Source organism: Oreochromis aureus, linkage group 4 (genome assembly GCF_013358895.1).
Source record: "Oreochromis aureus strain Israel breed Guangdong linkage group 4, ZZ_aureus, whole genome shotgun sequence".
Lineage (NCBI taxonomy): Eukaryota > Metazoa > Chordata > Actinopteri > Cichliformes > Cichlidae > Oreochromis > Oreochromis aureus.
Genome location: NC_052945.1, coordinates 6,128,381 through 6,142,654, shown reverse-complemented (window position 1 = coordinate 6,142,654; position 14,274 = coordinate 6,128,381). Strand labels below are relative to the sequence as shown.

The 14,274-nt window shown below is 39.0% G+C and overlaps 1 protein-coding gene across 2 annotated transcripts in view; it reads left to right on the top strand.

The window, feature by feature from the left end:
• The window catches only part of med25 (mediator complex subunit 25), a 30,623-nt gene extending 18,790 nt beyond the window's left edge, over window positions 1-11,833 (top strand). The window contains exons 16-20 of one of the 2 annotated variants that reach the window (XM_031750861.2): window positions 6,374-6,484; window positions 6,730-6,801; window positions 8,343-8,513; window positions 8,601-8,721; window positions 11,288-11,833. In XM_031750861.2, coding sequence (XP_031606721.2) covers window positions 6,374-6,484; window positions 6,730-6,801; window positions 8,343-8,513; window positions 8,601-8,721; window positions 11,288-11,391 — 579 coding nt within the window. In that variant the 3' untranslated portion in view covers window positions 11,392-11,833. The remainder of the gene's footprint in view (window positions 1-6,373; window positions 6,485-6,729; window positions 6,802-8,342; window positions 8,514-8,600; window positions 8,722-11,287) is intronic. The other variant, XM_031750868.2, reaches the window with a different exon arrangement.
• Window positions 11,834-14,274: the final 2,441 nt, after the last annotated feature.

Here is a 14,274-nt window from a genome sequence, read left to right as displayed (position 1 = left end):
GGCACCGGTTTGTGGTGCAAAATACAGGCAGAAATTAAAAAAAAGTCCTAGTTTTCAGATATTTTCACACTTTGCAAATCCCTTAAGTAGGGTGGATTGGTCCTTTTGACATGCTGGTTTGTGACCTTTGATTTAGATCTTCATTGCTCATAGAAAGAAGCTGGTTTGGATGATATTAGGTTATAAAGGTAAAATCTGCTTGTTTCTTCAGTCCCGTACAGAAGACGAGTGAATAATCTCAGGTTTAAGATCCTCCAGGACGAAAGGAGCAGGAATTTTAAAGCTCTTGAAAACTGTGATTAGCATTTTTCCCACATTTTCTTACCTTGATAATCAAAATAAAAAATAATCCTCAGACTAATGAAAGATGAAAACCTTGTCTTATTTTATGGTACCTTTGAGAGGTAATGTCATTTTGCTGTACAGCAAGGTGAAAGCAAAACATTCACACTAGTTGCTGTGCTATGTTTGGTATAATGTGAAAAGTGTAAACTTGTGAAATTCAGCTTTAAGCAAAGAAGATGGGGTGTTAATTTTGCAGGCTGTCTAGATGTTAGCATTACATAAGACGTGCTGTAGGAGGCAAAGTGTGTGTCACTCTTCATGGACAGGATAAGGAGGTCTAGAGACAAAGCCTGCCCTCCCACCTCCTTCCCTTCCATCTCACTGGCGAAGGTTCCCTGTTCCTGTGGCAGAGTTCATTACAGGTTACAAACACTGCTGCTTTGTCCACATGACTTGGAAATTTCATTCTCTGCTCATCTTCATCCCCGGAGACGGGGTGATTTAAAGTGTGTCCTCTGGATTAGCTGTCTTTTCCATCACAGGGCTGTACTCCAGCTTGTAGCATCCAGGGAGGAGAGGTGCAGCGTAACTGTGAAACAATGCAGCATCTAGCCAGAGAAGCAGCGTGTCTCTCTTTAAAAATGAAGCCCGCTGTCGGTTTTACACGAGTTGGATCACATTTCTCCTCGCAGTCTGCTCTCATCAGCGATGATAGCGCTTGTTTACTCACCCCGCTAATTTTATGTCTTTGCGAATGCGCATAAGCCTTATATGTAACTTGAAGTCGTGTATGTGTGTGAGCATCAGGGCATTTAGATTAGGCAGTAGACATGAAATTATAATGAAATTTTTTTTTTTTTTTTTTTTTTTCCCCTGCCTCTTGTGTATCATCACATATTCAGTGCTGCATTGCTAATAGTGAAGCGGTAGAGCAATCTTAACATAATTAAAATTTCAATTTGGACCCGTAGTTAAGGTTTCTCTGTGTAAAGCCCTGGAGTGGCATTCTTTGGGAACAAGATTGCAGTTTGTTCTGTTCACTGCAAGACAAAATTAAATATTTTTCCCTTAAAAGCAATGCAAGCTCCTAAACCTTGATCCAGGATTTCACAGGTTAGTGGGTTAAAGACAGGAGATAAATCAGAGGCAGTAGAACAGAAAGAGGCAGCTGTTTTGTTAGTTCCCTCAAAAGACCTAAAGCTGTTTGTTGCACTGCTTTTGTTGGTGAGAAAACATACCCTGCATTAGTGCAATCCCAGGGTGATTTCTTCAGATTCAGCAAGATGGATGGGTTAAGGTGGGGGTTTTTTGTTTTTTTGTCCCCCCCCAATCTTCCATCAGTTTTTTTCTCCCTCAGTGTCTGGTTAATAATTTGTGCTTGGAGGAGGGATGAAACACCCTTCATTCCTCCTCGTCTCTCCCTTAGTGTGGAATCGCACAAAACACTACAGCACCCGCAGAGCACAGCTAACTCAGGAGCACCGCTGCCAGTTTCAAATTCTGCCTTTTCAAGCACCTACCACTTGTCTCATATTGCAATAGTCTGTCTTGGCTGATTTCTGTTTAAAGTGCAGGACTCTGCAGATAAAACTCAGATGATACTGACTGCAGTTCATTTTACTTCAGTATTTCAGGTGCTATATTTGTGAATTATTCAGACTCTCTCTTAGTAACAGCAACAGGTTTCGTGTTTTCGTGTTGCTGTGTTTAACTGGAGATGCATATCGTATATGATTTCCCCCCCCCCACTCCAGACGATGCTGGCGGCTTCAGTTTGTTTTAAACCGTGAAATCCAAAATAACAAACACCTCAGCTGGTGGTGCTTGAAGTTAAATCTCTGCTGGTGTATCATCGTCCTCTGTTTGCTTTTGCTTGCCGTCTGTGCACACACATGTACAAAGAAAGTCAATATGTGGTTTCACACTCTTTCAGCATTGTTAACACAGTAAACATCAACTACATAAAGCAAATATGAAGTTCTGTAAATATGGATTATGGTTTCATAGCATTAGTATAAAAATATCAAAACCTGTAAACATTATTGATTTATTTGGACTAGATGGGTTTTTTTGTTTGTTTGGATAGGTTCTAATTTAAAGGGAATAAATTAATCGTGATCGTGACATGCCCATACTCGTATGTATGTTGTTGATGACTGGAATTATTTCTTCTGTCTTTATTGATAGGCTACATAGACCACTCTAAAGTAACAAGAAGTCTTTCTTCTGTGATTTAAAAAAAAAATAAAAAAAATAAAAAAATAAAAAAAAATACTCAAAAGGTTCAGATGAAGTTAACATGAAGCTTCATGAGTCCTGAACACATTAACAAGATTTCAGAGTTCCACTTTTATATCTTGTGAGTCTTTACTTATTGAATCCTTTATTTAAACAGGTAATCTCACTGAGATCAAAATCCACTTTAACAGGCTCTAGAAAGTATGAGCATGGACAAAACATACAAGTAAGCACCATTCCCCAACTCTCTGTGAATGGTACTTACGACCATTTGGAATTCTTTTTTTTTTTTCTGACCTCGCAGCCCATTGTTCGTTGATGTTGCTAGTTTCAGTCATTATGCAAATGTACTGTTTATAAGGTTGGGGAAACCTGCAGTCGGCTGAGACTGAGGAAGTCACTTGGGTGATTGACGAAACGTTTCTCCCACTGAAAACGCTACGTCCAGATCAACAGAGTCAACTTTTTGAGATTTGCTTACTTGGATGATTCAGCATGGATCAAGACACAAGTACATACAACTTTCTTTCACTTAAAGTGGTGCAAAAACAGTTGTACTAATGATCAAGAAATCATCTGTCTGCTCTTCATGTGCAACTGTTCAGATCCCCGTCAGCCTCAGTGGATGTGCTGCAGGGAACCCAGTAAGTGCTGTGTCGAGTTTGAGGTAGATTGGATTTGGCGGTTCTCATATTTTGGCTAAAAGTTGTTCTCTGTTCTTAGTGTTTCCCCCAGAGTGACTGCAGCCACTCTGTGTGTAGTTGGGGAGGGACACATACACACACTGAGATGATTGTTTGCTTTATTTTATTTTATTTTACTTTCGTTTTTTTCTACTGAGGAGAGCCATTGGCATTAACACAGTCCCCAAGCCAAGCATCTCCTTACCTTACTAAGTTAATTTTGCCAAACCGTCACCTTAACCCTAATGTACTTTGAGCTTTAACCCGAGAACCAAGAATTAACCTGCAAACAGCCCTTTGAAGGAGTATTAAAAAGAAGAGCTGGCTTAAAAAGAGGGACCAACACTCAAACTGGCTCTCACAAAAGTAACTGGCCATGTTTTTTATTTGTTTTTGTTTACTTTGGCCTTCATATTCCTGTGACAAAAGACTTGAATCACTCACTCATTTTGTTTGGATGAGCAGTTCTTCAGAAAGCTGCAACCCACAATCTGCCCAATCTGCACAGCCACGTTTTGAGTAGGCACAATCACACACAGATTCAGCAAGTGTGTTACATCCTTTTTGTTTTTTTTCTTGTAACAGCAGCTTTAGGATTGTCTCCATGTGACACTTTTAGGTAAACGCTGTTAAATAGTAGCTACAGAAAATAAACTAGTTTTAAATCTCCCTGTGTTAGCGTTTAAAAGAGAAAATAAGCTAAATCGTTTAACTTTAAATCCACTTGTTTCAGTAAAGTAAGAACCGTTTCAGTCCGATGCTGGTGACGTTCATGATATCATTATAATATTTGACATCCCACACTTTATGTTATGTGTAAACTATGGCAAAATCTTTAAAGTGGATATCCAATGCTGGTGAAAGAGGATCAGCCCTCCTTTACGTTGTGCATACGAGACGTGGTTTGCTTTTAGGGTGAGGATCGGAGATGCATATACACGATTATCAAAAGGAAGTCCAGACAGAATGGTAGATTGAACAGTGGTCTTCCTATAAACAGAAGAGAAACATTAATTTTCATCTGGGCACTAATCAGATTTTGATCTTCAGTTTGTTAATTGGATTTTGCATTTGGGAATTAAAAGCAATTTTAGCCGCTTGAATATTTGTAGCATTCAGCAGTTTTCAATTCAAGATCCATTCACTTAAATTTGGACTTTTTTTTTTTTCATTTCCACTTGCACAATAAATATAACTAAACAGCCTATTTATATATTTATTTTTGGCACCTTTGACAGTTAGGCAGTGGAATTCTTACAAAAACAACCTTTAGTAGTAATTTTAGTGATTTTTTTTTTTTTTTTTTTTTTTTTTTTGGTCCCTGCTAATGCATACAAAAATCCTTTGCTTAAAGTTTTCTCAGCTGATGACAGGTGGGAGGATTGACTGCCGCAGTTCACCTGTCACACTGTAACACAGGTGTCCTAGGGCAAGCTCAGAGTGCAGAAACCTTCAGTGGAACAGAAAGGCCAGAGGTCACTTGAGTGTGATTTACACAATAAATATACTCTCAGGAGCTTTCTGACATTTTCGGTTTTAAGCAAGAGGTGTCAGAAAAACTAACACAAGGATTGACTGGCCTGTAACAGCCATGTGCTGATATCAGCATTGATCCATTTGAAGTTGTCTCCTCATCAATGCGAAGAACAATTTGGGTTGTTCACACACTTACAGGAAGCTAGAGCTGGGACCGTTGTAAGATAGGTTAGGTTCACAGCACTGATGTTGTGTTGTAGCAGTAATAATTGTGGTTAGTACAATGTGCGAAGCTACATCTTTAAGTCTGAATCCAGTCTAGATCCAGTGATACAGTAGCGCTGTGGAGCGTCGGTTGTTGTCACATAGCCAGCTTGTGGAGGACTGGGTTAGGAAAGGGCCAAGGGACTGTGTTTCTGGAGGACCCGGGCTAAATAACTTTTAAACGACCTGAACCACAGTGCAAAATTGCAGGTTTGAATTAGTGGCTGTGGGAGAGGAAACTCACCAGTGGATTTGCATTTGCAGCTCACAGATTATGTCTACCATGATTTGCTTTCCTCAGAAATTACCTGAGCGTCTGCTAGTAATGCTGTTAAATCTGCATTTAAGGTTATGAGTGCTACTGCAAGAAATTAATCAACGATTCTCAGATGCAGCAAACAGATTCTGTCTGCCATGGATTTCATTCCTATTAAATTATCTAAACTTTGTCAGTTTTCTAAAAGAGACCCCTCTCCACCCAAGGATAACAGATAAAAGCCTTACTGTCGTTAAAGTAACACAGACTTCAAGAAAACTATATATGCAAATCTATATATTATGCAAATAATAATTTGGCTAAAATCAAGTTACACTATGATAAATGTAATCAGTGAATTACATTATTTTTCTGTACTGCTGCTGAGTGATGTAACTGCAGACAGGCTGTATGAGTCATGGTTGGATGTTGCAGACATGTCTGGGCTTTCCCAAGAGGAGAGAGAAAGGGAAGTAGGAGTTTGTAGAAGGTATAAAGACTTAACTGTGGACTCACTTTTTGGATTCTTGATGAAACAATAAGGATTTAAACCGGTTATAAAGTATTGTTACTTTTTTTTTTTTTTTTTTTTTTTTTTAAATCGTTCTAACCGGTTCTAGCCCACTAAAGTAAAAGCCTAGCAATGCATAAACTTTACATATCATCAAGGGGAGAACTGCCATTAACCGGTGGACTGGTAACTGTATTTAACTAACAGGGCTACTCAGTTGAAGCGTGTTACCAGACGATACAGGGTAGTCACCTGGACGTGTCTCCCTGTCACAGATTTAAATAAGTTTCTCGCAGTTCCTACTAGGATAATAGACTTGGACTTGGACTTCCTATACAGGGGTAACTGGGATCTGTCACTGTGCTAATGTTCAGTTCCTGAACCATCAAAACATGGTCTGGTTCTTTTAAGTGACCAATCCAGAGTTGGTGCCCACGCTGCATTTTTTTTGGTTTTGGATTGGTTGTTTTTTCTTTCTGGGTTTTTGTTGTTTTTGTTTTTTTAATATGTGTGCGCCCGTGCGTGTGAAATGTGTGAAATACAGTGGTATCATTCAAGTTGTATACTAAAGAGATGGAGCAGTGTTGGAGTGGAGACTAGTTAAAGATGGTTAAATGTTATAATAACTGCAGTCTCTTGCTTTCTCTGGTTATTCAACAGTTGAACAGTGCAGCAGGACCAATGCAGCCCAATCAGGTCCCCCCCAACCAGAACTTCATCAACAGAGCCCCAGGTCCTATTCCAGTTTCCCACGGCAATGTCCAGCAGCAGGTAAATGAATCGACCCACTCTGTGCTGGCTCGTCTGCCTGTTTTCCCTCATCAGATTCCTCCTGCACTGCCTGATGTTGACACCTGAACTGCCTGGGATTTCTGCATGCATTGCTGCTAACTCTTTCCTCCACTGTTTTTTTTTGTTTTGTTTTTTTTTCTTTTTCCCTTTTTTTTTTCTTTTTTTTCCTCACACTTCCACCACTCTTCTCCACTCCCCCTCCCTCCTTCTTCTGATCTGACCAGTCTGTGGTGGTGGGCATGCCCCCTGTTAGTCAGGTCTCTATGATGGAGGAGCAACAGAGACAGAACAACATGGTGAGACCCAAAGTAGCTCTCAACTTAACCAACATGTATTTACGTTGTTCACAAGGGCTTTCAATTATAATATTAGAATTCAGTTGTAGGTCTTACTGAGCTACATCGATTATAATACGATATATAGTATGTAATGTTAGATATAACCACAGATTTAAAAAGCTCCTTGTGTCTTCATTCAAAGCTACCTTACAATTGCATCTCTCTTCCTGGAAATCAAGAAACATCCGTTTGTTTGATGGTGTCAGGAATCTTGTATTGAACCTTTTTCACACATGTGCTGCAACATTATCCAACATACACTACATGGACAAAAGTCCTCAGCCACCTACACATCACATTGTAATCTTGTCTGGGACTTTGTGGCTGAATTACTCTAGCTCCTAAATGCTTCCCCTTTCCAGTGAAAACTCTCAAATTCACAGATTAAGAGGTGTGACCAAATAATTTTGCTCATACAGTGCATGAGAATTCAAAAATACAATGCGGCTCCCTCACTTAAACCACATGGAGTATATTCGGCAGAGTGAATGTCTGCAGAGGACTTTGCTACAATGTGACTGTGGAAATTTTCCCAACCTGATTCTTTCATGATTTTTCTTACATTTATGTCTGAAAATGTCTATAGCTATTTCTCTCAACCAATTGCTCAGCATCAGCCTGGTGTGTAGCTAATTTACATGGACTGTATTTAAAAAAAAAAAAAAAAAAAAAAAAAAATTAAAAAATAAAATTAAATAAATAAATAAAAATTTTAAAAAATGGAGGTTGACGTCACCTGTTGGTTTTAGACTCAAATTTGAGGCCTAATTTTTAGCTTTTTGAGCCAGGAGTGATTCATGCTATTCATGCTAAGCTACGCTGGTTTTAGTGCTGTTTCGTTGTATCTTAACATGCAAGCCTGTGGGGATTGACTCTCCTTCGGAGCCAGCCTCATGTGGCCACTAGAGGAACTGCACATTCCATAATTGCTTCATTTTTCAGCTTCTTGCTAATTTCCTGTCACAGCATGTGTGCTGACATTTTGAGTTCCTGTTGAGTACGTCTGAGGCCGCATGCCCTTGATGCTAAATAACACATTAAACTGATGACATGCATGCATATGTTTGTGTAATTTAATGAAATTGGTCTTTTATTGTCATCTGAAGGTTTTTAGACTGTAGTGTCGCCAATATCAGACTCCAATAACTCCTTTTATTTGTAGTTGGCTGGGGATCGTATTTAAGGTACCCCAAGTGTGTAAACTGAGATTATGGGTCACCCACCCAGTAATTTGGAGAGCCAGAACTTATTCATCTTATTTTTCCATTTTTAGAATAAGTGCAGGTCAAGTTTAACTTTTTTTTTCTTCACTTGAACCAAGTGAATGCTCAGTCAGCCTGCACAAACACTGCTTTTTTGTATGTGACAATGTTGAATTCTAATTTGTCACACCACTGCAGTTGCTATTAACCGTAGCATTGCTTTCAAAAATAGCAGTGTTTGTCATTACTCTAATTAATATTTAGACTTAACTCTTAAACTGTGTGGCATTCCTTCAGATGACAATGAGAGCTGCTGGACCAACCAATCAACAGCCGCCCGTCAGTGGCGCTCCACCTAATCAAGTTCCGACTAGCGGACAAGCCCCGCCCCAGGGTCCCATCCTTCGCCTCACAAATCCAGGAGCCAATCCACAGCTTCGCAGTCTCCTTCTCAGCCAACAGCAGCCAGTAAGAGTGCACCAGTCAGCTGTTCGAATGAATTACCTTGTAGTAAATGCTTGATTCTGAAACTGTTGTGCGTCTCTGTCCTTGCAGCAGGGTGGGGTGTCTCACATGCCGGGCATGATGTCTCACCAAGGTTTGGGACAACAGATGGTCCACCAGGCCCCAGGAGGGGGGGCTCAAATGCAGAGCCAGTGGAGGCAACCCATGGCAGGTCAGCAATCATCCCACAGAGAGGTGGAAAGAGTTCACTAATATTTAACTCAAGTAGGCATTTAGAATACGGGTCAGGAAATGTGCTCATTGAAGGATATTAAGCTTGACATCTAAAGAAAATAATAACTTTTAAAGGTCACATTTCTAGAAACTGACAACAAGTTAGATATGGAAAAAAAAAAAAATAAAGAGCAGTTCTTTTTTTTGTTCCATTAAAGATATTTCTGCAGACTTTTATTTTCAAAGCAAATTTTAAAGCCACCAAAGCAGCCATCTGTATCTAACAAAAGTTCATGGACTTGTTTGAGTTGAAGATTTCATTCGTGTGTGTGTGTGTGTGTGTGTGTGTGTGTGTGTGTGTGTGTGTGTGTGTGTGTGTGTGTGTGTGTGTGTGTGTGTGTGTGTGTGTGTGTGTGTGTGTGTGTGTGTGTGTGTGTGTGTGTGTGTGTGTGTGTGTGTGTGTGTGTGTGTGTGTGTGTGTGTGTGTGTGTGTGTGTGTTCTGGGCAAATTTTGATTCGTGACATTTTATTTTTGTGCACATTGATTGAAAAAAGTCTGCACACGTTCTGGTGCATTAATCTATTGATTTCAAACTTTAAATGTTTTCATTGCTTAAAAAAACAAGAGCAGTCCGAGACTGCATGCCTCTGCTGAGCCTGAAAATTCCCTCAATGCCTCGCATGAGCTGAGCCCGTGGAACCAGAAGGATTTCTGGGTCCACATTAGTTCATATGATATATGTTTTTATGATAGAAGTTCAAATAGGATGAACGTGTCCTTCATTTTTCTTATTGCAATTTGATGTGTTTTTGTAAAAATAAGACTAGAGATGTCCAATTATATCATGTCTGGCAATAGAATACTTCCAAAGATACCCAGACCAACATCTGGATAGACTCCAGAAAGTTAATTACATAATCTTCTTGGCAGAGGTAAAAGGATGTTAAATTTTGGTAGGAAGTGGCGTGACTCAGAAGTGGTTGACAAGGAGGGCAGAAGGTCTGAGCCGCAACATGGAGAATCTGGCCATTTTTAAAAATAAAAGACAGTAGAGATTAAATGCTCTGCTTCTGAAATGTTCCTTTTATGATGTGAAGCTGTGAGATGAACAGGCTTTTTGGATCATGCTTTATAGGGAAGTACAGATATGTCCAGTGTATCCATCCAGTGTAATGTTTATGCCACAGCTGCTAAGGCTGTGCAATATGACCAAAATCTCATATCCCGATATAAGACATTTATCGTCCCGACAACGATATATATCACAAAAATTTAACATTTTCTGTAAATTTTGTGAATCTCAGGCAACTCGACTTGCGTGAAGTGTTTTCAGCTGGGCGGCTTGTATCTGGAATCAGGTGTTACATAAGTTGAAATGGCCGCAATTGTCTTTGTATTTATTACACGGCGTGCTGCAGGGAAAAGCCTGTTCTAAGGTTTTTTGTTTTTTTTTTAGCGATATATTATAGATTTTATAATGATATAATCATGCGATATATATCGTTATATCGAACCGCCCTAACAGCTGCCCTAAATTAACAATATTGGTAATTACAATATCATTTATGTGTCTACAATGGTTAATCCATTATTTTTTTAATTGCCCAAACAGAATTATTGTTTGTATTCATGAATTTGCAATTTTACTGACCTACAAAAAAGCAGAAAAATTACTTTTCTTAAAAAAATTATTAGTTTTCTATCTCAGAGAAGTGTAGTGTGCCGGCTCGTGAATTCAGTTTATTATTTGCCTAATAAATAACAATATTAATTAAATTTTTTTGACAGAAGTGTTTGTGTTTTTATGAGTTTGTAATTTACTGTCGAGTTTTAGTGCTTTACTGTAAACTAGAAATTACACAAAAAAACTAACGTAATTTAGTGTTTGGGGTAACAAATTGCTTTCTATAGGGAGTAAATAAATTAAATAATTTGTTGTGTTTGAAAAAGTGAAGAGTAGACGTGACTTTTTTTAAGAGTACTGAAATCCAACACTTGTTACACCCTCTGAGAGTATGGATTGATTTTAGTCACTGGTTTGCTTTGTGGTTTGATATGCACGTACCGCAAGTAATCAGAAAAACAAACAAAACAAAGCTACGCTTGCAACAGAAAACACAGCCGCTGTGCAGTCGTCCCAGTCTGAACACTGTCAGTGCCATCAGGCAGTGCACGTGGATGGGGTGTCAAAGATTTCCCTGATGATAGAAATGGCTCCATATACATAATCTTTGTCTGCGATTGTCTGTGGTTTGTTGTTCATATTTTACTTTGAGAAAAAATAAAACAGAAGCACTTGGCTTCGAAATCCTGCATGTCTGAGCCAATACATTTTATTGCAGCGCATAAACATTTCAACTCACTGTACACAGTAGTTAAGTACCTTGATGTTTACTTATCTCAAACAAAGTGTCTCTAAAGTAGGTCTCTGTAAAAAGGAGAACAAATGCAGTGCCACGGCCTATTAGTTCTCACTATCCTGCTTTAAAGTCTTAACTTTTTCTCTCTGTTTCGGTTTTTAAAGCATTTCCAGAAACTCTTTTATTCTTTCTTCCCATCCCAGGTCAGATGATGATGTCTGGAGCTCAGAGAGGAGCCGTCCCGCAGCCCGGGATGCCACAGGTCTCGAGCATGATGGAGGATGAAGTCCTCATGGATCTTATCTGATGGAACTAGGCTTTCAATTTGAATCTGGGCAGCCATTTTCCAGTTTCGACACATATGTCTGCTTTGTCGCTTTAATCCTACAAATGTTCAACGTAATTAGGAAACAAGTCATAAGCAGTTTTTTTTTTTTTTTTTTTTTTTTACAGGACTGAGTAGCTGAAGTTAATTAGGGGCAGGCAATGTGAGCATTAGTTTTTCATGTAAATGTTCAAACCATCAGCACGCTAATCCTCCATACTACACACAGGATGGAGCAAGCAATCATGATTCTAGAAATGATACTAAGTTTTATCATGGAATGGAAACCTGTGTTATTTCTTTCTTTTTTTTTTTTTTTTTTTTAAATTAAGATTTTACTTTTTCTGCTCATTTCTTCTTCTTTTTTTTAATTATTGATCATGTTGTTTTATGCAGATGAAATAAAGGTAAACATCGTATAAGACCAAGTTGTTTGTGATTAAAAAGAGGTTTTGTTGTTGATGAGTCCGCACTCCTACCGCCACCCCCGTGTGAACGCCGCTTGGACTCTTAAGGTGGGAGAGAGTGAGACTGAAATAGACACAGTAATAGATAGTTCGGTGTCTTTTTCTGCCAAATAGTGTCACAGTGTTAATTTTAACTACTCCAATATGTTGTGGAACCATAGAGAGTCTCCTCGTGCCAAGTAGTCCTACCAGATGGCATCAGTTGGCCATGTTTCCCTTGGCATAACGTACAAACAGGCTGGCCGCATGCGCACATGGCATGGACTCCACATATATGCCCACAGTCTGCTTTCGCATCAGTTATATTGCATGTGAGTTAAGTCCTGTACATCGACAAACACGGGCCTGTTGTGCACCTCGTGGTGGCACGGGCGCTGAGAGAAAAGGGAGAATGACGCACCTGAACTTTTCAGCCTCTCACATATGTTTAATGACACATGTCAGTTTATGCAGTCCCCCCACCCCCAAAGAACTTGGACACTGTGTGTACACACTAACCAACAGGAAATGATGTCAGTCCCTGTCACCTGGGAGACTGAGACGGTTGCTAAGATACCGTGACAGTGGGTTCTTGTTTCCAAGCTTTTTCCTCAGCCCCGCTTTCACATGGACTCCCACAGATAGACACTAGTCCCTCAGTGGCTGGTGTTCATCCCTCCCATCCCTTAATCACTGGCCGGCCCTCGGAGCCTTAGCTTCACTTCATCTTCCTCTCTCTCCCCCTCCATCTCAATCTCAATATTGATCTATTAGTGCCTTTCTGGGCTCACAAGTTTTTCAGTATCCAAGTTATTAACAACTAAATTCATTCATATGGAATAAAAATGGTTAAATGTATGGACAAACATAATAAGTTTACCAAATCACTACTTGGGGAGCTGATAGCCGAGCGGTTAGTACACAAACTAAATGGACACAAATGCCATCAGCGGTGATTCCCCAGTTTGCTTCCTTGCGTTTCTTACTCGCACACTTCCTGTCTGTGTCAGCTGACGTTTTCCAATGAAGGCACCGGCTCCACAAAAAGATATTTTACTAGTCATGCAAAACAATTGCATAAAATGGACATTTATTTTCCTCTAAAGAGATTACAACTGTCCAGAATTAGTCTTCAACAAAATGTGAGGAAACCGCTGCTGTGACTTTATATCCAAAACATGATTTGTGTACTGCGCTAAAGTTGATATAACCGAACATGTACTCTTTGTAGCACAAGACAGTGCAGTGAGAAAAAAAATCTTTATTTTGTTTAAACTTAATTTAACCAGGAAAAAAAATTCTATTTTCAATAACAGCCCAGTTGAACACTAAGCATCTGCAGGTAATGGAAGTAAGACTAAAGGGGCGAAAAAAGAAAACAAATGAATCAACCCACATGGTAAAATTCCCTCCCCTGGTGGTGAAAATATTGTATTACAAATTCATTGCGCTCATTACGAAAAGTACCTTTAAAATCAGCTGGAAATCTGCCCATGATGCAACCCATCTTTCAACCTCTGACAGCTGGAATAGGCTCCAGCCCCCCCCCCAAATTAATCAGCAGAAGAATATATATGGGTGTTATCATGTGAACCTTTACCTTTCATTAAGAATAATAAGTAATAGTGGGGTGTCAAACCTTTTACGGCTTCTTCTAAGATGGAACATTGCAGAGAAAGTTTGGTTTGGTGTTTTCTGTGATCATGAATAATAAATTAATAAATTCTGTTATAAATTCTGTTTCCCTTCCATGCTTGCACTGTGCAAAAAATGACGTGTGGTTCATTCAAATAAACATGATGCAATAAGGTTTTTTGACAGCCTTGCTGCATATATTAGCATATAAAAGAGTTATAATTAGATATTCTGAAAACCTTAACCTTGTATTTTAATACATTAAGGAAATTAACTTTAACACCAATTGGGAAAGCAATAATCACAAAGAAGCATTTGGTAATTAAAGCATTAAATCAATGATGACTGTCTTATACAGAAAATATCACGAGGGTTTTGGTGAGTTATTAGTTTAAGTCATGTTCCTCTTGCTTATGATGCAATGGACTAATTATCTGGCGATCACATGATGTCAAATTATTGCACATTTCTTTGCTTAAACACTAGTGTGTGGTTTTAGTGTGCACCCCTCAGAAGAAGAATATTTGTTTCTCTTCTAGTTGTAGATGAAATTATACACCACCAGTGTCTTTCTTTGACTTAGCCCTGACAGACAGTTTTTCAATGGCCAATTAAACATTAAAATATAATTTAGTTGCAGAGCTAGACAGTTTGGTAAATAAAAAAAACTTCATGAGCACTGCAGAACTAGAACAAAAAAAATGTGCAAATTAGTTCCTGGAGTACAAATGAAGACATTTAATTGCACAAGAGCTTAAAATCTTATAATCACGGCATAATTAGG